Source organism: Artibeus jamaicensis, unplaced genomic scaffold (genome assembly GCF_021234435.1).
Source record: "Artibeus jamaicensis isolate MK-2021 breed Jamaican fruit bat unplaced genomic scaffold, CSHL_Jam_final scaffold_461, whole genome shotgun sequence".
Lineage (NCBI taxonomy): Eukaryota > Metazoa > Chordata > Mammalia > Chiroptera > Phyllostomidae > Artibeus > Artibeus jamaicensis.
Window position 1 is genome coordinate 11,315,233 of NW_026522045.1, and position 27,735 is coordinate 11,342,967.

The following is a 27,735-nucleotide window of genomic DNA, read 5'->3' on the forward strand; positions in this document are numbered from 1 at the left end:
ATGCAATCAATTACTTAGTCCTAGTGATGCAACATTCTTGCCTTCTCTCAGATCTGTCCATCCTCACTTCTCTTTGCTGCCTCTGCATTAAGCTTGACTTTAATGTTGCTACTGCTAGTCCTTTAACTGGTGTCCCTGCCTCCATTAGCATCCCATGAAGCCAGTCCCCAGCAGGAGCTCTATACAACTGTACATCATACAGGATTGTCCCTGACTTTCAAGGAAAAACCAAACCCAATTCAGTGCCTGATCCACAGGTACTTCCATGATTTTTTGTTGCAGAGGCATTATCCCTTTATCTGCTAACCCCTTCAGCTAGACTATGGACTCCTGTAGGTCAGGGACTGTGTCTTCATTATTGCTGTATATCCAGAGCCAGGTACATATATTACCTGGCATCTATTCATATCTCAATAAGTGTTATTCTTTTGTTGGTTGGATGAGAGGAAGAATAGTATTGTCATGGGTAAGAAGAGGAGAGCAGTGTTGAAATTCCTTTGAGAAACATGGGCTCCAGGGATAAACTTGCCTAGAGATGGGGCAAAAGAATGGATTGAATTAGGAAGGTAAGATACCCTGGTAGTTATCTGATAAGTATACTAACATGTGACTTAGGGCTGTTGGGCAGGCCCAGTTGCCACCATCTCTTGCTGGAGGCTCTTGCTAAGGCAGAGTGATGATGACACTCCTGCTTTTCACTGAGAGAGAACTGACATTAAGTCTTGTTGGCTGGGATTTAAATCCTGGCTTTACCACTTAGTGACTGATTGATGTTGAAGAGGAGGATGATAATAGCCAATGTTTATTGAGGACATATTGTATGCCAGCACTGTGCCATACTTCATGTTACCGAATTTTCCCACAGCTTGATGAGATATGTACTGTTATTCCCATTTTACAAATGAGTCAAGTGAAGCAGGGGAAGATTAAATAATTTTCCCAAAGGTTCATAGCAACTAAATGATGGAGCTAGAGTTTCCATCTTAGCAGCCTGACTCTAAATGAGAGATATTCATTGTGGAGTCATAGTATATAGATGGCATTTAGAGCCAGGAAACTGAAAAGGGTTATTTTGTGAATGAGAGTAGATGGAAAAGAGATCCAAGGAATTGGCTCTGGCCCCCTCCAATATTAAAAAGTAAGGGACATAAGGAAGATTTAGCAGAGAAGACTGAGAAAGGGAGACATTGAGGCAGGGGAAGAGCAGAGAGTGATAACCTGGATGCCCAGTGCAAAAAGTGTTTTAAGGATGAGAGAATGATCAACTGCATCACATGCTGCTGATGGATCAAATGGAAGAGACCCAAAATTGACACCCTGGCAAGGGGGTGAAAAAGGGGCAGCTATTTAAAATTCACACAAAGATGCTATGGGGGCTAGCTTCCATCCTCATTACCCATTGGAATTAGGAACATGGAGGTCATTGGTAACCTCAGTAAAAACAATGTAGGGAGAGTGGTGGGTATGAAAATTTGATTGGAGTGGATAGAAGGATAATTAGGGAAGAGGCAGTGATGGCAATGAGGAGAGACAAATGTTCTGAGGAGTTTTGCTATAAAGGGAAGCAGAGATATGGGGTGATACCTAGAAGAGATAGTAGGGTCAAGAGCTTTTGTCTCTTGTTTGTTCTTTTTTTTTTTAATCTTCACCTGAGGACATGCTCATTGATTTTAGAAACAGTGGAAGGGAGGGAGAGAGAGGAGGAGAGAGAAACATCAGTTGGTTGCCTCTTCTATGAGCCCTGACTAGGGGCTGAACCTACAACCCAGGCATGTGCTCTGACTGGGCATTGAGCCCATAGCCTTTTGGTTTATGGGAGGATGCACCAACTAACTGAGCCACACTAGTGAGGATAACAGTTTTTGTCCCTTTAAATGAAAAATATTGTAATTTGTTTGTTACAATATATTTATAATATTGTCTCAATATTACAAAATGCCTCAATTTCTCATCTATAAAATGGTGATATTTGGAACAGTGTAGTAAGTCCTCACTTAACCTCATCAATAGTTTCTGTAACTTTAAGCAAAACAACATATTACAAAACCAGTTTTTATCACAGGCTAATTAATATAAACAAGAGTTAAATTCCTGCAGCTTCTCATCAACTTTATAACAAAACAACATGGAAGGAAACAATGTTATTTGAATATCTGCTGCTCAGTTGTTACAAGGATTGTTTGGATTAATAGTTAACTAAGTGGTTATAATAGTTTCTGGCATATATTAAGTACTATATAAATGATTGTTGTATTTTTTAAAATTAGAAAACTTACAATAATCTTATAACAACCACAGTTATCTTCATTTTACTCGGGTGGAGAGGTTAAGTGACTTACCTGAGACCACAGGGCTGTTAAGTGGCAGAATCAAATCTAGAGCACATATTTGACAGACTCCAAAGTCCTTACTTGCAGCCACAGTGCTAAGATGGACATGAAGGTGGGCAGATTGCTTCCTAGGAGGGCTGTCAAGGAGGGAGAAGCAAGTGGGTACTGTGAGTACAGTGAGGTAAATAGAGTCCGAAAGGCTAGCAGAGATACTGTTTGACAACCTAGTTGGGAGCATGGTCTGTAGGTCCTTGGCCCAGTTCTGTGCTTCTCGCTATTCAAGAGCAGTCTGGGTTCCCAGGACCATTGCAGGGAGACGCCAAGTCCCTTAGGTACCTGAATATTCAAATTACAGCCAGAGCACTCAACCTTCCTGGGTCCTTTTTCTCATTGCCTATTTTCTGGGTGACTACTGTCAAGCCAGTTAACTTTTACATCTTGGTTTCCTCATCTGTCAAATGATAATGATACTTTACCCCCTACTTCAGGACATTTTTGACAGGATTGAGTTGATGATGGATGTGAAAACATTTTAAAAAGCATGAATCAGCACTGAAATTTAAGATAGTAGGGTGATCTAAGACCACATTACTATGAGGGTACAGTGTGGGCCTCTCAAGCCTCCATAACTGCCTCTTGCTTGTGATGCCCATTGTCAAACCCTGTGATGTTTTTCCAGCTATTCCATTATGGTCTACAAAGATGCTTAGAACCTATCTGTTTTTCTGGGATTTTACATTTTCCTCTGTGAACATAAAATAAGTTGAGTGTCATTTGAATCCATGGGAAATTTCCCTTCCACCTGGGTTTTTATTTTCAAGAACCAGAGCCAGTATCTGTCCAGGATCCATAGTTGTCCCAGCTACCATTCTGGTAACTCTGCCATATTTCAGTTTCAGCTCTTGGCACAAGGCAGGTGTGGGCTTCTGGGCCTGGGGAACCCATAAATGCTTCCTCTCATTAGCACAAAGCCTTGCTTCTGTGTATGTTCTGTAGGGAACAAGTAAGCAGCTGACCCTTCCCCTGGGTGTCCTTGTTTCTCTGGGCTTCCCCTTGAGAGGGGAGTTGAGGGCTGTGTAAACCTGAAGGCCAGGCCTCTTGCCAGCTGCTGGAATTGAGTTAGTCACCAAACAATTTCCATTCTCTTCCTGCTGCCAGGGTCTACAGCATGGTGCACATGCTAGCTTGAAACTGTGCTCTGCCTTGGTAATCCAGAGCTTCCATTATGAGAGAGAGAGATGGGAAACAGGAGTGAATGAGTGAACATGTAGGGTGGACAGAGATTGGGGACTAATTTTTGGCAACCTATGACAAAAAAATATTAGCCCACTTGCTTGATCTTCACCCAAAAGGAGGGCTAACTCTGGACTGACCCCAAATATGCAGCAGGGAAACTATTCTTGGATCTAGATGACATTGGCTCTAGCAAGCATTCTTTTTTGCATCTGGAAATTAGGAATAATAAATCCAATTCCATATGTTCTTCATGTCAAATGATAAATAAGCTTTTAAATAGCTTACTAGCTACTTATCAGGAACAGGTAGTGACATAAGATTGTGTTTCTTCCAGCATATTCTGCAGAATACTGTGTGTTATTTTTTAAAAGGCACTGGCTAACTAAGTTTGGAATACACTGGATAAACAATGTTAAAAAGGTTTATTTTGTAATTGTAGAGACCACCCAGGTACTATCTTTTTACATCATTTGTTATTTTTAAATCAGAGTTGATGTATAATATTATGTTAGTTTGATGTGTGCACTCCAGTGAGTAGATATTATATAACTTACTAAGTGATCATCCCAGTAAATCTTGTACCCCTATGACACCATGAAAAATTATTAGAGTATTACTGACTATATTCCCTATGCTGTATTTTATATCTCCATGACTGTTCTGTAACAACCAATGTGTATGTCTTAATCCTTCATCTTTTTCACCCATCCCCCAACCCCCCTCCCATCTGACAACTGTCAAAATGTTTTCTGTATGTATGAGTCTGTTTTTGTTTTTCTGGTTAATTTATTTTTTTGTTTAAATACAATTGTTGATATGTATGTGTTTATTGCCATTTTATTGTTCATATTTTTAATCTCTTATTTTTTTCCTTTTCTTCTTACACAAGACCATTTAACATTTCATGTAATTCTAGTTGGGTGGTGATGAACTCCTATAGCTTTGTCTGGTCTGGGAAGCTCTTTATCTGCTCTTTGATTCTAAATGATATCTTGCTGGTTAGGGCAATCTTGGCTGTAGGTCCTTGCTTTTCATCACTTTGAATATTTCATGCTAGTCCCTTCTAGCCTGCAAAGTTACTGTTGAGAAATCAGTTGACAGTCTTATGGAGCCTCCCTTATTGGTAACTAACTGCTTTTCTCTTGCTCTTTTTCATATTCTCTTTTTAACCTTTTGCATTTGAATTGTTATATGTCTTCATGTGTGTCTCTTGGGGTTCATCTTGTTTGGGGCTGTCTGTACTTCCTGGAATCTTAAGTCTACTTCCTTAACCAGGTTAGGGAAGTTTTTAGTGATTATTTCTTTAAATAGATTTTCAGTTTCTTCCTCTCTGTTTTTTTTCCTTCTGGCACCCCCATGATGCTAATATTGGTGAACTTGATATTATCCCAGAGTCTCCTTACACTTTGCTCATATCTTAAATTCATTTTCATTTTTGCTTTTCTGATTCAGTGTTTTCTCTTACCTTCCAACTTGCCACTTGTATTGAAAAGCTGCTGGAAACAGCTTTGGTGGGTCTGCAAGTTGGGTGGGGTGGGGTCTCAGGGAATCACCAGGGTGTGGTTAACAGTGTGAGCCTGGTGTGAGCCAGGTCGATGGAGACTCAGATGTGGCATCCAGCTGCTGGCTCTGTTGGGGGATGGCTTATCTCAGGAAAGGAGCAATGGTGTCTGCCAGCACTTTTGTCTGGCAGAAAGTTACTCCCCCAGTTTTTGCCCCGATGCCAGATAATTCAGTTCCTCCCCATATATGCCTAGTTCCTTTCAAACTTCTGTCCCAGTGCTGGAGCTCAGAGGGTGTGAGTTTGAGTACATCTGTCTTCAGGTACTAGTTGGGAGATGGTTAGGGGGTAGAGGGATTGAGCAAAAAGGAAAACAGAGTCAAGGACATGGAAAACAGTGTGGTCATTGTTGGGGGCAGGGGGGTATAAGGGGACTGAAAGGTAATGTTAAGAAACTTTAAAAAGTGATAAAAATAAATTAAAAAATTAAAAAGTGGAAAAGATATTAAATTTAGAAAACAAAAAAGAGGAACTGCCTAGGACTCCAGAAGCCTTCCATCTCTCTCAGCCATAATCCCTGCTTGTTTTTATAGCCAGAAATTATGGGATAACCAACTTTCTTAGTGGAACATTTTTCAAGTATCATCTCTGCAATATACACTTTGAAAGATGCCAGCCTAGGTCATAAGTATATTCATTTTAGTCTTTTTTTTTCTTGGTATGATTGTGAAGGTGGTGAACTGGTGAAATGCATAGGGTTGCTAAGATGTGGGCTGTAAAGAGCAACAGCATTCAAATTCAGAATCTGTTGAAATGTGTGGTTCCTGCTCTAAAACACCTCTCCCTCATGTTCTTGCAGCTCCCCTTTGAATTGGAGATTTACTACATTCAGCACGTTATGCTCTATGTGGTACCCATCTACCTGCTTTGGAAAGGAGGTAAGACCAGTGAACCATACCCCTGTCCTACCCTAAGACCTAAATGCTCCCTTCTGTTTTGGGGAGTCACAGCATCTTGGGTGCCTACCAGGATCTTAGGGTGCTGTCTGGCTTAGTTTCTATAGCATTCTTTATGTCAGATACCAGGCAGTGGGAAATGGGCATGGATAGGGGCTTTTTAAAACCATCCTGTCAGTGAGGTTGGTGCTGATGACTGTCTGTACTAAGGCCTAGGCCTTGGACTCTGGTTGTTTGGGTTTGCATGGAACCTCCCACACTCTGCCACTCACTTGTGCTTGTGCCTTCCCATTGCCTCAGTGTACAGTGTGGGATCGAGGGAGAAAAGGAAGCACTTGGCCTTCTCAATAGACAGACCTTGTGCTCTTGTTCATTATATTCATTCTCTTAGAACCAAAGGAAATACTGAAAGAGGCAAGAAGTCCAGGGACAGTGGGGTTATAGGATTGAGGGAAGAGGCATGAGAAGGCAGTGACCTTTACGTAAAATACACTATGGAAAACCTTTATTTGGTCATACTGGAGAGATCACCAACTTGGGAGAGTTGGCGAACAATGGAAGCTGATTTGTGATCTTATAATGCCCCTTAAATTATCCCCTCCCTCTATTGTATACTAGTAGACAAAAGGGAAGAGAAATTCATATCCTTTTTATACTGAGTGTGAAAACAGATCCTTCTCCTTGTTCTTACCATCCTGTGTAAAGCATATACTTGGATAGCCTCTTCTAGTCTTAGTCATAAGCCCCTTTATTTTGGTTGCTGGGAGTTTCCTGGGAGATCAAACCTCCCTACTTCACCCCAGGCAGCAATTATTTTATTTCTATTGCATTAAAAATGATGTGAGGCCACATGGGCCCTTGAACCCACTGGAAGATGGTTTGGAAGTATGCTTCCTCCAACTCAGGAATTCTGGCAAATCTTAACTTTTGGCTTGGGGTAGTGTCAAGGACCAGTCAATCTAGAAACATGTTAGAACATGGGCATTATTGCTGTCCATGATGGCTATTACTAGTCCGGTGATTTGTTCCTGTGCATGGTTTGTATCAATTAAGATTCTTAGGACTTAATCTAAATATTCTTTGAGATAGTTTTTACCCTGTGCAGCCACTTGGGATCTCATACTGTCAAAGACAGCTTAACTTCTAATTTGCTTTAAATTCACTATTTCTCCCTCTGAGCTTTAAGAGAAGTCTGAAGTTCCAGTAACTGGGAGACCTCTGTCATTTCCCTTATCTGTCCCCTGTGGCACAAGAAATAATTTCCTAATAATGCTTTAATCTTGGAGAGAGACTCATTCTGAAGGGCACCAGCAGGCAGCTGTCCCAGAGCTCTAGATCCCCACCACGCATTGCTGGTTTCTAAGGGGTGTGATGCAAGTTCTAGCCAAAGTGTGCTTGGCTATTAGTTAAACCTGTTTGTGCTCTGAGGTGCCTATAAAAATCTGTCAAGTAGCTGTCCTAGACTGGTCTGACATAGAAAATACCAAGCAGGCATTCCCTGCTCTCCCCTCCAACAAACAGTCTGGGAAGCAGCACCTTCTAGACGTGGCTGATTCCACTGTGCCTTCTGTTGGATCTATTGCTGCACTGTTCAGGGAAACTGAGCTGAGGAAATAGGAATTCCAAGTCTTAATTTCTATTTATTTCCTAATGTTAGTGATTTCCCCCCTCTTTTGGTGCCAGACCCTGAGAAGAGGCTATAATAATAATAACAGTATGAATGTCAGTTTCCTTTTTATTATTTACTGTTTGCAAGATAGTGTGCTAGGCATGTTTTAAGTATTTTCTTATCACAGCCAACTTGGTGAAAAATCTTCCTTCTATGGAGGAGAAAATCAGGGGTCAGAAATGTTAGGTACCTTGCTCACAGCCCAGATTCAAAGATGGCCTAGTTTCCCTCCCAAACCAGTACTGATTCCCCACACCAAGTTGTCCTAAAAGACAGATGTCTGTCTCCTAACTACATCAGGCTGGGAGTCTTCCATCTTCATCTATGGGAGAAGATGGACCATTGTAATACAACATCATAAGAGCTGTAATACAACATCATACCATGGGAGCATGGTATGATTTCAGAAGGCTAGTTTATTTTCCCTTCTTCACTATTTCTGGGCTCTTGTATGGGTTCAGCTTCCTTTTTGGCTCTTTGCTGCCCTTTGCTGTTCACTTAGTGGAAATTATGGGCATTTTGACAATACTCTGGATTTCTTCTGGCTGGTTTGACCTTCAGTTGGAGCCTTGGTCCTAGGCCTTACAGAGGGAAAATGGAATCTGGAGTGAGCAATGAGAAGATTATTCCCTATAAACCAAAAAAGCTGAGGGTTTGGGGCTTCTCTTCCCTAGAAGTCTCGTAATTTTCCCCAAAATAACTGGCTCAGGGATTTTTTTACCCATGGCAAGGCAGCTGTCCTATAGACACCTCTTGTTCCCAGGAACTCTGTTTTCTTAAAAGGCACACTTCTGCTTCTTCCTGTGTTTTGGAGGTGACTGAGTGGTGCTTAGCAGGAACCCCATTCCACCCTTGTTCCTTGAGCCCTTTGGCACCACCATCTTTGTCCACTGTATTCTTTTCTTCCTTCATACTGGCTCTTGATTTCTGTTTCTTTTCCTCCCAACTCTTTGCGTTTAGACCTTTGGAAGTATATTCTAGTATAACCCTCCCAGCCCTGCCACCAGCTCTTTACAGAAGACCAAGCAAGTCCTACCTCTTGCTTGAAGCTCCCTCTAATGGAGACTGCTCTTTCTGCCCAGCCCCATGTGCTGCCTGGCTGCACACTGTCTCTTCCAGGCTACTATTTCATCTCTACCTTATGTGAAAATGCTTCTCCTTTATCATTCTCTTGACTTTGTTTTTTCATCTCCACCACTACCTAACTTCTTGGTCACTTGCCCCACATTCCCAGATATCTTTGGGCCAAGGGTTCTCAAATTTTCCACTACAGTGCTAGCCAGCATGCTGACAGGCTGCCAGTGAGGACTGCGCATTTTATCCCCGGCCTTTCAAGGTTTGGGTTTCTTAATTCAGTGACTTTTGCATCCCTTTCTCTTCAGTCACCTGGACCATGCCTTCCTCCTACACCTAAAAGTCTTCTGTCTGAGATAATCAGCCTCTGTGCCCCTTTATTTGACCCAAATCTCTACTCCTTTCAGCCTCCTCCTTTAGCCAGTCAGCTCGTAACACTATAACCAATTACTGGAACTTTCCTTTTACCACCTCCTGAAAGTGTCTCACTCCCTTGCCTCTTGCACTGAACAAGTGTCCAATCCCTGTGCCCAGTTCTAGCCTACTAGAGAAAATCTCTCAAGTCATTCAGACTTAATGCCACTAAAATTTCATGGTTTCTAGTATGAGTGTGCTCTTAACACCATATGAGGTGATTTCAGGGGGTAGAGAAATAATATTTTTTCTAAGTTATATATTTAATATATATTAAAATAGGTACCCAGTGTAGTGAATCCAGGATTTCATGGATAATAAAATTTCTCTTATAAGTAAATATACTTTAGGGAAAATATCAATAGATTTAAGGACATATATTATATACATAATAATATAAGTGGTTACATGGATAAGGCTCTGCTCTAAGGGCTTCCAAAATCTCCTCTCTTCGCTTGCCTACCTCACTTACCATGTCTTTTGTCTTCTTCAGTTCTTTTTTCCTCTGCCCTCCAAGGTGTTGATTTCCTTGGTGGTCTGTTCTGGCCTCACCTTTCGCTTGCTGCTCCCAGCATGGTCTCATGAGCTTATACTGTTTAACCAGAAGTCTGTACAGTGATGACCACCACATTCCTATCTGCAGCCCAGACTTAGGAAGTTCAGTTTCATATTGTTCCTCAACATGTCCACCTGAATGGCTCAAGCACACCTCAAACTCAACCTGTCCATGCTGCCCTCATACGTTCTCGATTGGCTATGCTTCTCTTACTGTGGCTTTTTGAGAGATGGCACCACCCGGTCACCCCAACTAAAACCTGGAAGTCACCCCAGCCCCATATCTGATTTATCCATTTATCTAACACATGGCTTAGCCTATTCAGGATGCTATAATAACATAACACTGAGTGGGTAGCTTATATAAATGTTAGTTTATTTCTCATGATTTGGAATCTTGGAAGTCCAAATCAAGGTGGTCATCTTTTCATAAAGACCCTCTACCTGGTTCATAGCTAGCACTTTCTGTGTTCTCACATGTAGAAGGGGTGAGCAGTCCGTATGAAGCCTGTTTCCTTTTTTTAAAAATATATTTTATTGATTATTCTATTACAGTTGTCCCATTACCACCCCCTTATTCCCCTCTACTCTGCATACTCCCTGCCACACGCATTCCCCCACTTTAGTTCATGTCTATGAGTCATACATACCAGTTCTTTGGCTTCTACATTTCCTATAATATTCTTAACCTCGCCCTGTCTATTTTCTACCTACCATTTCTGCTACTTATTCCCCATACCTTTTCTCCTCTCTCCCCTGCCCCCACTGGTAACTCTCCACGTGATCTCCATTTCTGTGATTCTCTTCCTGTTCTAGTTGTTTGCTTAGTTTGTTTTTGTTTTAGGTTCAGTTGTTAATAACTGTGAGTTTGTTGTCATTTTACTGTTCATCTTTTTTATCTTCTTTTTCTTAGATAAGTTCCTTTAACATTTCATATAACAAGGGCTTAGTGATGATGAACTCCTTTAACTTGACCTTCTGGAAAGCACTTTATCTGCCCTTCTATTCTAAATGATAGCTTTGCTAGATAGAGTAATCTTGGATATAGGTCTTTGCCTTTCATGACTTCAAATACTTCTTTCCATTCCCTTCTTGCCCACAAGTTTTCTTTCCAGAAATCAGCTGACAGTCTTATGGGCACTCCTTTGTAGGTAACTGTCTCCTTTTCTCTTGCTGCTTTTAAGATTCTCTCCTTATCTTTGATGTTGGCTAATGTAACTATGGTGTGCCTTGGTGTGTTCCTCCTTGGATCCAACTTCTTTGGGACTCTGAGTGAAGCCTGTTTTCTAAGGCCCCAATCCCATTCATGAAGGCTCCACCTTCATGATCTAAGTAGCTCCCAGACACCCCACCTCCTAAGATGATGATCTTTTGGTGTTAGGATTGCACCATATGAATTTGGGAGGACACAGACATTCAAACCATAGCAACATATTTACATCTGCCTTTTTTCTGCCAGGCTCTGCACTGACCACTGGCATATCCTGATGAGTGAAAAATCAAACAGCACCCTTTCTCTCATAGAACTGATATTGTAGTGGGGGCAGACAAACAAGAATCAAATAACCATACAAGTGAATGTGTACAGGGTGGGGTGAAATTAGGTTTACAGTTGTAAGTATGCAAAAACAGTTTATTCCTGTACTATTATTATCATATTATGTTTCATACAAACCAATACAAACTTACTTTTGCTGTGCTCTGTGTAACTGAGGTAAGTATTCTGAAGGAAAGGAACATTCATTTACAAGGTCTTACAACAACACAACCTGACCTGGGTTGGAGGTTTGGGGGAGAGTTCCTCAAGGAGGTGACATTTCATCTGAAAGCTGCAGGATAAGTAAAGGAGTTTACGAGGGAAGCATAGGATTAGGGGAGGAAATTCCTATAGCCAGACAAAATAGCATGTGTAGCAGCATTGCAGCAAGATAGGGAGTCAGGGGAAGAGGGGTGTCACTGGACCTGAGGGGTAGGTGGGGGTCAGATAAGAAGGGCTTTTTGGCCATGGTCAGGGGTTTGGCCTTTATTCTAAGAGCTGTAGAAAACCAGTGAAAGTTTTTAAAAGGAATGTAAAGTGAGTTTCACTTTTCCATTGATTCTTTTCTTACGTAATGCATTGATATAGAGATATTCCTCAACTTGCAGTGGGGTTATGCCCCAATAAACTCATCATGAGTTGAAAATTCTGTAAGTTGAAAATGCATTGAATATATCTAACCTACCAAACAAACATCATAGCTTGCCCTAACCTACCTTAAACACACTCAGGACACTCCTGTTAACCTCCAGTTGGGCAAAATCATCTAATAATGAATATGCTGTAGAGTATCAGTTGTTTACCTCCATGATCACATGGTTGACTGGGGGCTGTGGGCTCAATGCCACTGTCATTGAGAGTATCCTACTGCATATCACTAGCCTGGGAAAAAGATCCAAATTTGAAATTCGAGGTATGGTTTCCACGGAATATATATTGCTTCTATACTATTTTAAACCCTAAAAATCATGTCAGTAACCATTGTAAGTTGGGGACCATCTGTACTTCAAAATATAAGATACAAATAGTCATTCTGTGAAAAATCACCTTCCCACCCCTTCCTCCCATCCACACAGTCCCTCCTACAACTCCACAAGTAAACATTTTTTTTTGCTTTTACATATCTCCCCAAAAGTTTGGTTTAAATATAGAAGTAAATTTTTAAAGTATTTTATTTTCCTCCTTAAAACAAACATCTCAAAGTAGCATGCTACTACACAACTGTTTTGTTGCTGCTGTTACTGTTTTGCTTAGCAGTATTTCTTAGCCAGCTTTCTATGTAAGCTCATTGGAAGCTTCTGCATTCTTTTCCATAGCAGGATGTGTTCCATTGCATGGGTGATAAAATGCAGCATAATAAAAATGGTAACACTTTATATAGCACTATGATATGCCAGAAGATGTTGTTGCAAGCTCTTCAAACATACTAACTCATTTAATCCCCACTACAGTCCTTGTAGGTAGATGTTACTATTATCTTCCTTTTAAATGAGGAAACTGACACTCAAAAACTAAGTAGAAGATCCAGGATTTGAACCACTGGTATGGCTCCAGGATTTATGTTGTTAGGCATAACACAAGGCTGCAACACTATACCATACATAATTTATACTGCCTCCTATTGATAGAAATTTAGGTTGCTTCAAATGTTTCAGTAATATAAATAACACCACACTGAACAACCTTGTACCGATGCCATTTTGCACATGTACAAGTGTACCTATAGGATAAATCACCCTACCTGGAATTTCTGAATGTAAGAATGTGAGTGTTAGCAATTTTGATGGGTATTTCTCGATCCATAAAGTTATACCAATTTAAATGCTCACTGGCAATGTGTAAGAGTTCCTGTTCACACACAGCCTTACCAAAAGAGTGTATTTTCAACTTTTTAAAGTTTTGCCTAACTCATGGGTAAAAATAAAGGCATATCAATTCAGTTTGAATTACTCTTATTCTGAGTATCATCACAACTGTCTTATCTAGTTGTTTAATCTGTGTATCGCCACTAGGTGGCAGTAGTCTCCTATTTTCATGTTTTCAAGAACCCAGGCTATACAATTAAGACCATTTTAAAATCTTAAATTGAATTAATAATAATAAATAATTAAATTCATAATATGCATTGTAATTAAGATGCTATGGGAATTATGGAGAATGCAATATCTGTGAGGCCCTAGGATTTTTGCTTGGGTGGCTGAGTGGGGTGGGGATGGGAGGGATAGGGTGCTACTAAATGGAGAGGGAGCACAGAAGGAAGGAGCATGTTTTAGGGGAGGAGGTGATTTTACTTGGCTTTGAGGTACTTCAAGGCTATTCAGGTTTAGATGTCCAAGAGGCGGTTGCGTGGAATAATCTGGAGCTGCTCAGGGGAGTTGAGGATACAGGCTTACTGCATTATCATTGCTGTAAAGGTGGTGGATACAAACACGGAAGTAGATGAGGTGGTCTAGGCTAACTATGTAGGTGGGGAAGAAATAAAACTTGGAAAAAGGTTGAAGAGTGTCAACCTATAAATAATAGAGGAAGAAGAGTGTAAGGAGATTGCAGGAATGGTCAGAGGAATAGGAGTGGTTGGTTGTCCTGGAAGCTAAGACAACAGGAATGTTCTTCAAGGTCATAGTCACACCTCTTCAAGGTCACACTTGAGAGAATTCCAGGAGAACTCCAGGAAGAATTCTGGGTCTTGGAGAATTCCAGGAAGGTAAAGCTGTTGGAGAAATAGGGTTGGGAAGGAAGAGGAAGTTAAGGGTGTCACAGAAGGAGGAGTTAAGGGAGTTATAGAGCCAATGGAGGGATTTTTCTCCCCCCTTTCCTCTCTCTGTGTTGCCCTTACTTTTTCCAATACTCCCCTCTCCTCTCTTCTCCAGGCTGGGCATGTTAAGGTGCTAAGATGAAGGCCAGTAGACAGAAAGAGAAAATTGAAGGTACTAGGGAGAAAAGGGAGTGGATAAATTACAGAGTAATTACAGCTGCAGAGAATTAAAGGCGTTTATGGAAGATTGAGAAGGGTAATGACAATAGGAGCAAGTGCTGCGGGAATGGGGAGAAGATCATTGTAGGGTACTTTGGTACTGTCCAATAGAATTCTCTATGATGATGGTGATATTGTTTATCTGCTTTGTTCAGTATGGTAGCCACTAGCTACACGTGGCTCCTGAGATGAAATGTGGCTTAGTGCAACTAAGGAACTAGGACTGAGGAATTTCTAATTTGATTTAAGTTTATTGAAATTGAATTGAAATGGAAATAGCCACCTACTTTTAGTAGGTACTACAGTTGACCCTTGAGCAACACAGGTTGAACTGCACAGATCCACTTATAAGCGGACTGTATATTTATCTTTCAATAAAATAAATATATGGCCCTCTAAATATGTGGGCTTCACATTCATGGAATCAACTAATCACAGGTTGAACAAAGTATTTTCAGTCCACAGCATTGCTTTATGCCATTTTATATAAGGGGCTTGCATGTCCACAAATTTTGGTATCTGCACTAATCCTGGCACCAATCCCCCATGGATGCCAAGGGATGGCTGGAAGGCTAAATTTATAATCAGATTTTGTACTTCCTGAGGGTTGGTGTTCCTACCCCTTGTTGTTCAAGTGTCAACAGTGTTTTGAACAGTGTAGTAGTAGAACTTTGGTGGGTAGTACTGAGGGAATCCACCTGAAACAAATTTCTGTGCATTTTCCCCACACTGCTCTGTACATTCACCCCATTTTCTCCAGGAGGGCTCAGCAGCCTGAGTGAAGGAGCAAAACATCTGGCTTGAGATGTCCATTCAAGCTTGGGACTTTGTAGGTAGGGTCAATGATGTGGGAAATACAGAATGTGAGGGATGTTCAAGGTTTGGGACAGAGTTTGGTAATCCTGCCATCTATTTTCCTCCTTTAGGGTTTACACCCAAGGGCAGGTCACCTAGGAACAGTCAGGAACTGGAAACAGAATGCCACTTTATTCTGAAATGAGCAGGCACCCAGTACCTCCAATACAGGCAGGGTTCCTCTGGCAGTTTTGGTATGGACACCTAAATGAACTTCCTGCTCCGAATGTACCCTGAGAATCTAAGGTGGCCAGATCTGTAGAAAGGTCCTAAACTTATTTCCCACCCAGTCAAAGGAACTGAGAAGTTAGAGTAGAGAGGAAGGTGAATGGATCTAGCTGCCCAGGGGCAAATTTTTCCGAGATGTGTATGATGTGGTTTCAAATCCTGATTCTGTCACTTCCTAACCTTGTGATCTTGGACAAGTTTCTTAACTTCTTTGTTATTTAGTTTCTTTATCTGTAAAATAAGAATAATAGTACTTCCTCAGAGGATTATAATGAACGTTAAACATATTTGTGTATTTGTGTATGCAGAATGCTTAAAATAGGGTCTGTCACTTAGTTCACACAATATAAATTTACCCTTGTTAGTGTGGTGTCTGCTTGCTAATGTACCATGAGTCTGCTTATTAATGTAATAAAATGTGGTCTGAGCAGTTTCTTATGTTCTCACTTTTAGCAGGCCACCCCTTGGGGATAAACTAGTGAGGGGGGCAGTGGAAATGTGGGGCAGGAGGGATGAAGAGTGTCCTCTGACCATGAGGGACTTGAGGGTGCTAGTGTGAGAATTCAAGTAATTGGTCATGGGATCCCAGGTCGTGCCGATAGAAGTGAGGCTAGGAGAGAGCTGCAGACCAAGGAGGAAATTCATAGGGGTGGCAAGGGGCTTTAAGGTGTCAGAGGTCACAAAGACATCTCTGGGCATGTACATGGCAGGAATGAGGATATAGGATGTTCGACGACAGTCAGATGATCGTAACTGTGGCAGGGTGATTGTGAGTGCTGACTGAAACTGGTTGTAGGTGGGGAGGTGGAGCAGAAGTTGCAGATCTGTAGAGATGAGGAGGTTCAAGAAGCTTTGAGGTGAGAGTGGTAGAAATGGTGCCTGGGTGGATGTTGAACTCACTGAGAATGCTGGCAGAAAAAGACCTAATGTAGACTGATCTGGGATGAATCTGGTAGTGACCTGGAGGACAGTGGGTGGTAGTGATGAGGAAGAGAAACTGAAACTAGAGAGGATAAAACAGAAGAGCAAACATTTAAAAGCAAATAATGGAGGGTTAGAGGAATCTTCAGTTCCCCTTCCCCTCAAAAAATCTTTCAGTGAAAATAGGGGCATGAGAAAGAGGGGCGTCTGGCTCAGAGCAGCCAAAGGAAGAAACAGTGTCCTTGGGGCAGAGCTGGGTTTCCTTAGGGGGAGGATGTGAACAGGCCATGCTGTGCAGACTTGGAAGGTATAGAAGGATTTGCTGATGGTGCCACTGGGTTTGGAGGCAAGTCAGCCATATGCTGGGTATAGGAGAGTGCCTCTAGTTTTAGCTCCTGTAGGGCTGGTGACACAGTCCCATCCCTGACCACCCAAACTCCCTTTTCTTCATCCTTGTGGGGAATTTTTGTTGGTGGTGGTGGTTTGTGGGTCTTTTTTTTTAGGCAGGGTTTCTTAACCTAGAATCCACAAGGGTCTGTCAATGTAGATGGGGAAACCAAATCACATCTCTTCACTAATGTCTAGCAGAACTGTAGCCCATGAATGTAGGCAATGAGCACACCTGTGCCTTTGTTGTCAGTAGCAATCACAGATGGCTTCCTATCATATTACAGAGGTTGCAGACAGATCAGAATACTGTTTAGCTCACCACTGCTTTGAAATTATGGTAGTAATTAGACTTGCAGCTAGATCTTATTATTAAACACATTAATAAAGAAACACAGAAGGACCATATTTCAAATCTGTTTACATACTTTGATAACCTTTAATATTATTGGCTTATTTCATAACCCTGTCCCTTTTATTTTATGCATTTAAAACATTGTTCTCAGAAGGGATTTGTCCATGTTCCCACCTGCCAGACGAGGTCCCAGTCTGGAGGGGAGGAGGGTTAAGGAGCCCCGCCTCCAGGCTGCTTGGGAAGCCCTTTCAGTTTCACTAGAGGGAGCTCCTGTTTCAGAATCAGGGAGCAGTGGCTCCTAAGGCTTGACAACTGGGTAAAAAGGTTGCTTTAAAGTACAGGCAAATTGCATCGTCTTTAGGGACTTTTCTAGAAACTGGGGTGTAAGAACCCCAGTGTTGTTTGATTCCTTTTCTCTCTTCAGTGGGCTTTAAGCTTGTCTCATGGAGGATGGGGGTTGAAATACCATCTCTGTGCTAGCTTCTCAAACAGTTAAAGCCAAAGCACTTTGGCCAGTGTTGACTTGAAAATTGGCCCCAAGGTTCTATTAGCCCTAGTTTCGTGTTTTCCTGCCTATTCTCCTCCCTCCACCCCCCCCCCACCTTCCCAATTAGCCCAATGCCTCTCTTTCCTAACTAGTCTCAGGATGCTGGGAAAGTTTCCTCTTTCACTGGCTTTGCACTTCTTTTATTGATTTGAGAAAGAGACATTGATTTGTTAGTCTACTTCTTCATGCATTCATTGGTTGCTTTTTGTATGTACCCTGACCAGGGATCAAACCCACAGCCTTGGCTCATGAAAATGACGCTCTAACCAGCTGAACTACCTGGCCTGGGCTGGCATTCCTCTTTTACTTTGCTGGTCAGGTGAGGGGCAGGGGAAAGGATAAGAGACTCACGTAGATTCTGAAGGCTCTTGAAGGCATAGTGGGTGAGAGGAGAGCTGGGGAATTTGAAAAACTGACTAAGGCTTGAGCCTTCTGCAGGATGATAGGTAAGTGCTTTTCTGAAGACCTCTCTGCTGAGGAAGAGGTAACTGGGGCTCAGGAGCACTGTGTAGGAACAGAGGATTAAGTATTTCCCACCTTAATTTTATCAGCTTCCAGAAAGCACTCCTCCTTACCTTTGGCCTGATTATGGCTTCTTTACTTGTAGCGGTTCCCAGGCCTCTTAGTTATGTCTTCCAACTCCATGATTTCCCCCTAAGTCAATGTTTCTCTTGTGAGGTCGGAAGACGAAGCAGGTGCTTATTACTAAATTAAAATTCCAGGGCCCACTCACATCCCCTGGATTTAAGTCTCTGGGGTAAAACTCAGAAATCTGCATTTCTTTTTTTCTTTTTTAAACTTTTTTTTATTGATTATGCCATTACATTTATTCTATTTCCCCCCTCCATTACCATCCACCCTGTACACCCCTCCCCCACCATCCCCCCCTTTAGTTCATGAACACGTGTCTCAAGTTCTTTAGATTCTGTATTTCCCCTACTGTTCTTAACCTCCCCCCTATCTATTTTCTATCTACTGTCTATGCTACTTATTTTCTGTACCTTCTCCCCCCTACTCCGTCTCCCACTCCCCTGTTGCTAATCTTCCACGTGATCTTCATTTCTATGGTTCACTCCTGATCTAGCTGTCCTCTTAATTTGCTTTTGTTTTAGGTGTGGTTGTTGATAACTGTGTTTGCTGTCCTTTCACTGTTCATCTTTTTTATCTTCTTTTTCTTTTTTTTCTTTTTTTAAATTTTTATTTAATTATTTTTCAAGTACATTTTTTTGTCTATTTCTCCCATCCCAGCCCCCCCGCCCTGTCTCCCCACCTCCCTCCCATTTCCCCCCCCCCCAGTCCTCATCCCTGTGTCTTTCATACTTGCTCCTCAAAATCCCTCCCCATTTTTCCCCTTAAATTCCCTTCCCTCTCCCCTCTGGTCACTGCCCACTTGTTCTCTATTTCAGTGTCTTTGTCTTTATCTTCTTTTTCTTAGGTAAGTCCCTTTAACATTTCATATAATAAGGGCTTGGTGATGATGAACTCCTTGAATTTGGTCTGATCTGAGAAGCACTTTATCTGCCCTTCCATTCTAAATGAAAACTTTGCTGGATAGAGCAATCTTGGTTGTAGGTCTTTGGTTTTCATGACTTAGAATACCTCTTTCCAGCCCCTTCTTGCCTGTAAGGTCACTTCTGAGAAATCAGCTGACAGTCTGATGGGAACTCCTTTGTGGGTGACAGTCCCCTTATCTCTTGCTGCATCTAGGATTCTCTCCTTCATTTTAATCTTGGCTAATGTAATGATGATGTGCCTTGGTGTGTTTCTTCTTGGGTCCAACTTCTTTGAGACTCTCTGAGCTTCCTGGATTTCCTGGAAGTCTATTTCCTTTGCCAGATTGGGGAAGTTCTCCTTTATTATTTGTTCAAATAAGGTTTCCACTCATGACTGTTCCTCTTCCCCTTCTGGTACCCCTATAATTTGAATGTTGGAACGTTTAAAGATGTCCTGGAGGTTCCTAAGCCTCTCCTCATTTTTTTGAATGCTTGTTTCTTCATTCTTTTCTGTTTGGTCATTTTTTTCCTCCTTCTGGTCTACTCCCTTGATTTGAGTCCCAGTCTCTTTTCCATTACTATTGCTTTCCTGTGCATTACCATTCATTTCAGTTAGTTTAGCTTTCATATGTTTCTCTAATTTGTGACTAAAATCAACCAGTTCTGTGAGGATCCTGATCACCAGTGTTTGGAACTGTGCATCTGAAAGTTTGGCTATTTCTTCATTACTTGGATTTATGGGCTCTGGGGCTCTGACTTGTTCTTGAGCCATTTTTGGTCTGTTTGTGCCCATTAAATATGAGTAGCGGAGCCTTAATTGTTTACCAGGGTGGGGCCACCCAGGTCGCAGGTTTGTGATGCTGTATGTGGGGGCGGGGTCAGAGAGGGAGCTATGGCGGTCCTCTCTGCTCGCACAGTCTGTCCCATCGCTTGCCCCGGCCAGTTTATCTGAGTGGAAATGTGCGAGCCCGCTGCCCTGCGCCAGGGCCTGTGTGGTCTGTGTCAATGCTCTCCTCTTCACTGGTTTATCTGTACGCAAATAGTCGACTGACCTCAGACAGCCAGCTGCGCCTCTTCCCTGTGTCCGCCGGTAGCTAGCCCACACCTGGGATCTGCACCTTCAGCTGCTTGCGCACCACCCAGTCGGGGATTTTTTTGGCCAACCCGCTCCGCTGCTGGCTTTACCCCTCTTACTGGTTTAGCTGAGCATTTTGTTGTTTTCGGACTCTGTATTGTCAATTTTCTGTGTGGTTTGGTTGCGTTTATTATTATTAAAACTTTGTTGTTTTTAGATTTGGTTGTGCATGGACGCAAGGTGTTTCCACCTACGCCTCCATCTTGGCAGAAGTCAGAAATCTGCATTTCTATACATCCTCTAGGACAGGAGTTCTTAACATGCAGTCCTTGGACCATCAGCAGCAGCAGCAGCCCAACCAGGGAACCTGTTAGAAATTCTCAGATTCCTGATTCTAGACCCTACCTTGGATCTACTGAATCACAAATTTTGGGGTAGGCCCCAGTTAGCTGCCATTTAATAAGTCCTCTAGGGGATTCTAATACAGAATGAAGGTTAAGTCTCATTGTCTCAAATGATTGAAGAGTTGGCCCCCCTTGCTGAAAGCTAACCAGAGACACAGCTAATACTAACTGCAGAACTGTGTGAAGCATAATGGTATGTTATGTTTAAATAGTACTTTTTTCTAAAGTATTTCCATGCTTCTTTAGCTTTTGTATCCCTATAGTGCTCCTGAAAAGTAGGTAGGGAAGATCTGGGATTCTCCTGTGAGAGGTACACTGATGCTTAGGGGTTTTTTTTTTATCTATGCCAATGGTTACACAGCAACTTGGTAAGAGTAGAAGCTAGAACCTGGGTCTCTGGACTCCATTGGTGATTCTGCTAGGCTAGGTTTATCTGATGAATTCTTTGCCAGCTCAGGGCCCCCTCACTTTGTGTGCAGCTGACAGAGGGCTAGCTCTCTGATGTTCATGGATGAAGTAGGGTTTTTAAGTGACCTTACCCACAGGCTTGGTGGCTCTGTCAGCCTCCACCAGGTAATTTGAGGGTGAAGCCTGGCTTGCGTGGACTTTCCAGCATCTCAGGATAGGAGTTCAATAAGATGGACATTCCACGTGGACACCAACTCAGGACAGACTTGGACCTTAAATAGTTCATTTATTCAAACACCTGGGGGAAGGGTAACATGACTTAAGCTTGAACTCAGTGGCTCAGAAAATGATAAATCACATATCCATGGTCACCTTGAGATTGTGCCACTTAGAAATATATCTTTTGGGCAACTAATTGATTGTAAAAGCTAGAAATGGTGGTGTCTCTTTTAGAAGGCACCAAAGATGGGGTGACATTGTTGTCAGAAACTAAAAACTTGTCAAACTTGTCATTGTCTTCCCTGTCCTCAAATCTGCACCTTCTTTAATATTCCTCATCCCATTGAGTAGTACCATCATGCATTCATTACCCAGGCCACAAATCTAAAGATGGTCACTGGCCCTTCACTGTTCTCCTTTCCCAATACTACCACATCCAGTCAGTCACCAAATCCTGTCCATTTGACCTCCTGATCTTCTCTAAATTCACTTCCAATACTCCTATATATGCTCAGATTACATCATTCATGACGTGGTCCGATGCAACAGGCTCAACACTGGTTTCTCTGCTTGTACTCTCACCCTATGTCAATCAGCATCCAGACTGCAAGCTCTATCCCTCACTATTCAAAGTATGGTCTCAGGACCCCCAGCACCTGGGACAGACCCTCGGGTCCCACTCCAGACCTAATTGACCACAACCTAACTTTAAATAGATCTCAAGGTGATTTGTAAAATTCAAAATATCTAATGTAGCAATCAGTTCTTTATCAACTGCCTCTTAATTCCTGTTTTATTCCTCTTTCCCATATGATAGTTCAATGATACTGAACTATATAAAACAATATTTTTGCAATGGTTGAGGAATTTAATTTTTATTTTATTTTATTTTTATTTAATTATTGTTCAAGTACAGTTTTCTGTCTTTTACTCCTATCCAAGCTCACCCCCCAGTGCTCCCCACCTCCCTCCCATTTCGACCCCTGTTAGTTTTTGTCCCTGTGTCCTTTATACTCGTTCCTGTGAATCCTTCCCCCTTTTCCCCTGAATTTCCCTCCCCTCTGGTCCCTATCTGCCTATTCTGTATTTCAGTGTCTTTGGTTATATTTTGCTTGCTTGTTTGTTTTGTTGCTTAGGGTCCTGTTAAAGGTGAGATCATATGGTATTTCTCTTTACCCACCTGGCTTATCTCACTCAGCAAAATGCTTTCCAGTTCCATCCATGCTGTTGCAAAGGGTAGGAGCTCCTTCTTCCTTTCTGCTGCATAGAATTCCATTGTGTAAATGTACCATAGTTTTGGGATCCATTCATTTACTGATGGGCACCTAGGTTGCTTCCACCACTTGGCTATTGTAAATTGTGCTGCTATGAACATTGGGGTGCATAGGTTCTTTTGGATTGGTGTTTCAGGGTTCTTAAGATATACACCTAGTGGTGGAATTGGTGGGTCAAAAGGCAGTTTCATTTTTAGTTTTCTGAGTAAATTCATACTGTTTTTCATAGTAGTTGTACCAGTCTGCAATCCCAGCAACAGTGAACTAGGGTCCCCTTTTCTCCACAACCTCTCTGCACTTGTTGTTTGTAGCTTTGTTTATAATGGCATTTCTGGCTGGTGTAAAGTGATCTCTCACTGTGGTTTGAATTTGTATCTCTCTGATAGCTAGTGATATTGAGCATCTTTTCATGTGTCTCTGGATCCTCTGTATGTCCTCCTTGGAGAAGTGTCTGTCCAAGTCCTTTTCCCATTTTTTAATTTGGTCGCTTGTCTTCTTAGAGTGGAGTCATGGAAGTTCTTTGTATATTTTGGAGATTAAACCCTTGTCTGAGGTATCATTAGCAATTATGTTTTCCCATACAGTTGATTGTCTTTTTATTTTAATACTATTTTCTTTAGCCATGCGGAAGCTTTTTATTTTGATGAGATCCCATTTGTTTATTCTTTCCTTTATGTCCCTTGCTCTAGGGGACATATCAGTAAAATGTTGCTGCATGAAATATCTGGGATTTTCTGGCCAATGTTCTCCTCTACGACTTTAATGGCGTCATGGATTTTATTTAAGTCTTTTATCTATCTTGAATTTATTTTAGTGTATGGTGTAAATTGGTGCTCAGGTTTCATTTTTTTTTTGCATGTAGCTGTTCAGTTCTCCCAACACCATTTGTTAAAGAGTGTATTTTTACTCCATTTTCTGTTACTGTCCCCTTTGTAGAGAATTAATTGACCATAGAGACTTGGGTGTATTTCTGGGTTCACTGTTCTCTTCCATTGGTCTATCTGCCTGTTTTTATGCCAATACCAGGCTGTTTTGATTACAGTGGCCGTGTAATACAGTTTGGTATCAGGTATTGTGATCCCTCCTACTTTGTTCTTCTTTCTCAAAAGTGCAGCTGCTATTTGGGGTCATTTATGGTTCCATATACATTTTTGAAGTGTTTGTTCTATGTCTGTGAAATATGTCATAGGTACTTTAATAGGTATTGCATTGAATCTGTATATTTCTTTGGGTAGTATGGACATTTTGATGATGTTAATTCTTCCAATCCATGAACACGGTATATGTTTCTATTTGTTTGTGTCTCCCTTGATTTCTTTCTTCAGTGTTGTGTAGTTTTCTGAATACAGGTGCTTTACCTCCTGGGATAGGTTTATTCCTAGGTATTTCATTTTTCTTTTTGCTATATTGAATGGGATTTTTTTCTTGATTTCTGCTTCTGCTGTTTCATTGTTGGTATACAAAAGTGATTTTGATTTCTGGATATTGACTTTGTTTCCTGCTGTTTTGCCAAATTTATTTATTAGGTTGAGCAGTTTTGCGGTAGAGTCTAGGATTTTCCATGTACACTATCATGTCATCTGCAAACAGTGACAGTTTTGTTTCCTCCTTTCCGATTTGCATGTCTTCTATTTCTTTTTCTTGTCTGATTGCTGTGGCTAAAACTTCCAATACTATATTGAATGGAATCGGTAAAAATGGACAAACTTGTCTTGTTCCTGATCTTAGTGGAAAAGCTTTTAGTTTTTGCCCATTGAGTATGATGTTGGCTGTAGGTCTCTCATATATGGCCTTTATTGTATTGAGAAATGCTCCCTCTATTCCCGCTTTGCTGTTTTTATCATAAATGGGTGTTGTACCTTATCAAAACTTTATTCCGCATCTGTTGATATGATCACATGATTTTTGTCTCTGCTTTTGTTTATGTGATGTATTACATTTACTGATTTGCGAATATTGAACCATCCTTGCATCCCTGGGATGAATCCCACTGGGTCATGGTGTATAATCTTTTGGATACATTGTTGGATGCAATTTGCCAATATATTTTTTTAAGATTTTATTTATTTATCTTTAGAGGGGAAAGGAAGGAGAGAGGTAGAGAACTGGCCTGCAACCCAGGCATGTGCCCTGACTGGGAATCGAACCGTGGTTGCTTGGTTCCCAGGCCCGCGCTCAATCCACTGAGCTACACCAGCCAGGGCACAATTTGCCAATATTTTGTTGAGGATTTTAGCGTCTATGTTCATTAGCGATATTGGCCTGAAGTTTTCTTTCTTTGTTGTGTCTCTATCTGGTTTTGGGATTAGGATGGTGTTGGCTTCATAAAAGGAATTTGTGAGTTTTCCATCCTTTTTGGTTTTTTGGAATAGTCTGTGAAGGATAGGGGTTAGCTCTTCTATAAATGCTTTGTAGAATTCTCCTTTGAAACCATCTGGTCCAGGGCTTTTGTGTGTCAGGAGTTTTTTGATTAGTGCTTCAATTTCATCTGCTGTTATTGGTCTGTTCAGGTTTTCTGCTGCTTCTTTGTTGAGTTTTGGAAGATTATATTTTTCTAGAAATGTGTCCATTTCCCCTAGGTTTTCAAATTTCTTGGAACATAGTTCTTCATAGTAATTTGTTACAATCCTTTGTATTTCTGTGGTGTCAGTTGTAGTATCTCCTCTTTCATTTCTGATTGTGTTTATTTGGGCCCTCGATCTTTTTTTCTTGATGAGCCTGCTTAAAGGCTTGTCAGTTTTGTTTATATTTTCAAAAAACCAGCACCTGGATTCAATGATTTTTACAGTTGTGCTTTTAGTCTCTATGTCATTTAATTCTTCTCTGGTCTTGGTTATTCCCTTCCTTCTACTTGCTCTGGGCTGTCTTTATTGTTGTTCCTCAAGTTTTTGTAGGCGTAGGGTTCGGTTGTTTGTTTGAAAAGTTTCTATCTTTTTTAGGTAGGCCTGTATTGCTATGAACTTCTGTCTTAGGACTGTCCTCGCTGTGTCCCATAAGTTTTGGGTTGTTTTGAGTTCATTTTCATTTGTTTCCAGAAACTTTTTGATTTCTTCCCTAATTTCATTCTCGACCCATGGGTTCTTTAATAACATGCCATTCAATCTTCATGACTTTGAGTGTTTTGGTTTTTTTTGGGGGGGCGGTTGGTTTCCAGTTTCAGTCCCTTGTGGTTAGAGAAAATGCTCGGGATGATTTCAATTTTCTTGAATTTGTTGAGGCTTGTTTTGTGTCCTATCATGTAATCTATCTTGGAAAATGTTCCGTGTACATTTGAAAAGAATGTGTATGTAGCTTCTTTGGGTAAAGGACTTTATATATATCAGTTAAGTTCATTTCATCTAGGACATTGTTCAATGCCACAATATCTTTGTTGATATTTTGTTTGGAAGATCTGCCCATTTTTGACAGTGGGGTGTTAAAATCCCTTAGTATAATTGTGTTGCTTTCAATATCTTTCTTGAAGTCCTCTAAGATTTTCTTTATATATTTGGTGTTCCTATGTTGGGTGCATAAATATTTACGATGTTAATGTCTTCTTGGTGGATTCTTCCCTTGAGTATTATGAAGTGACCTTCTTCGTCTCTCTTTATGGCCCTTTTTCTGAAGTCTGTTTTGTCTGATATGAGTATTGCTACCCCGGCTTTTTTTCCCCTGTCCGTTCGCTTGGAAAATTTGTTTCCAACCCTTCACTTTTAATCTCTGTAGGTGTTTGTCCTGAGGTAGGTCTCTTGTAGGCAGCATATGTGTGGGTCATGCTTTCTTATCCATTCAGCTATTCTATGTCCTTTGATTGGAGCATTTAATACGTTTATGTTGAAGGTTATTATTGATAGGTACTTATTCATTGCCATTTTTGTACCTGTGTTCCTCTCTGTGTCTCTCTTTTCCTTCCTTTCCTTAAAGCAGTCCTTTTAGCATCTCTTGCAGAGCTGGTTTGGTGGAGGTGTATTCTGTTAGCCTTCTTTTGTTTGGAGAACTCCTTATGTGGCCTTCTGTATTGATTGGGAGCCTTGCTGGGTAAAGTAGCCTTGGTTGCAGGCCTCTGGTTCTCCTTACTTGGAATATTTCTTGCCATTCTCTTCTTGCTTGGAGTGTTTTTATTAAGAAGTCATTAGCTTACCTTATTGGGGCTCCCTTGTGTGTTAGTTCCTTTTACTCCCTTGCTGCTTTTAAGATTCTCTCTTTATCTTGAAATTGTTTCATTTTAATGATGATGTGTCTTGAAGTAGGCCTCTTTGGGTTCCTCTTGATTGGGCCTCTCTGTGATTCCTGGATTTGTGTCATTTTTTTCTCTCATCAAATTAGGAGAGTATTCCCTCATTAATTTCTCAAATACATTTTGTATCCCTTGTTCTTCTTCTTCTCCTTCTGGTATCCCTATTATTCGGATATTATTATGTTTCATATTGTCTTGTATTTCTCTTAATCCCTCTTTATTCTTTCTGAGCCTCTTTTCCTTTTCTTGCTCTTTCTGGGTGTTTTTTTTTTTCCTACTTTGTCCTCCAACTTGCTGATTGAATCTTTTACTTCATCGATCCTGCTTTTGATTTCTTCTACTGTGTTCTTCAGTTCAGAAATTGTATTCTTCATTTCCTTTTGGTTCTTGCTAATCGTTTCTATTTCCTTTTTCATGTTGATAAAGTTTGCAGTTGAGTTCATTGTAGCTCCGCTGTAGTTCCTGGTAGCTCCCTGTGAGCTCTTTGAACTTCCTGATAACCAGTGCTTTGAGTTCAATATGTGATAGTTGACTTGCCTCTATTTCATCTAACATAGTTTCTGAGGGTTCCTCCTTTCCTTTCATTTGGGGGTTGTTTCTTTGCCTTCCCATTGTTTGTGAGACTCTTCTTGTTAGCCTCAGCTTCTTAAATTGAGTTGTCCTGACTCCCTGGGTTTGTGGTGTGTACTTCTGTGGTAGAATACCTGTGCAATTCAGTGGTGCAGTCTTTTTTTGTTATTCTGGTGTTCTCTGCTTCCACATACTCCTTTTTTTTTGAGTGATCTGTTGGAGGGTGAGGCAAAATGGTTTATGACAGGAGGACAGTATTTTATGATATTTACAGTCACAGCTGGTAGAGAAGAGTTAGAAGATCTTTATGCTATATATCGTGTTAACCGTAATCTTCAACCCAACTTGCCACTTTTAAGGGAGGATGGACAAAAGATAAGTCTCTTGTTGGGGAGGGAAGACTTGTGAGTTGGATCTAGAAAGCCGTGAGTTTGCAGGCAGTCAGATTCTGAGGTAAGGTTAGATTAAAGGATAGTAAATAGGTGTAGTGTGTGAGCAAATAGAATTCATCACTACAGTAATAGAATTCAGGAAACT

The 27,735-nt window shown here is 41.1% G+C and overlaps 1 protein-coding gene across 6 annotated transcripts in view; it reads left to right on the plus strand.

Moving 5' to 3' along the window:
- The window catches only part of TMEM164 (transmembrane protein 164), a 209,814-nt gene that overhangs the window by 164,095 nt on the left and 17,984 nt on the right, over positions 1-27,735 (plus strand). For all 6 annotated transcript variants that reach the window (XM_053657459.1, XM_053657455.1, XM_053657460.1 and 3 more), the window contains one exon: positions 5,927-6,005. In XM_053657459.1, coding sequence (XP_053513434.1) covers positions 5,927-6,005 — 79 coding nt within the window. The remainder of the gene's footprint in view (positions 1-5,926; positions 6,006-27,735) is intronic.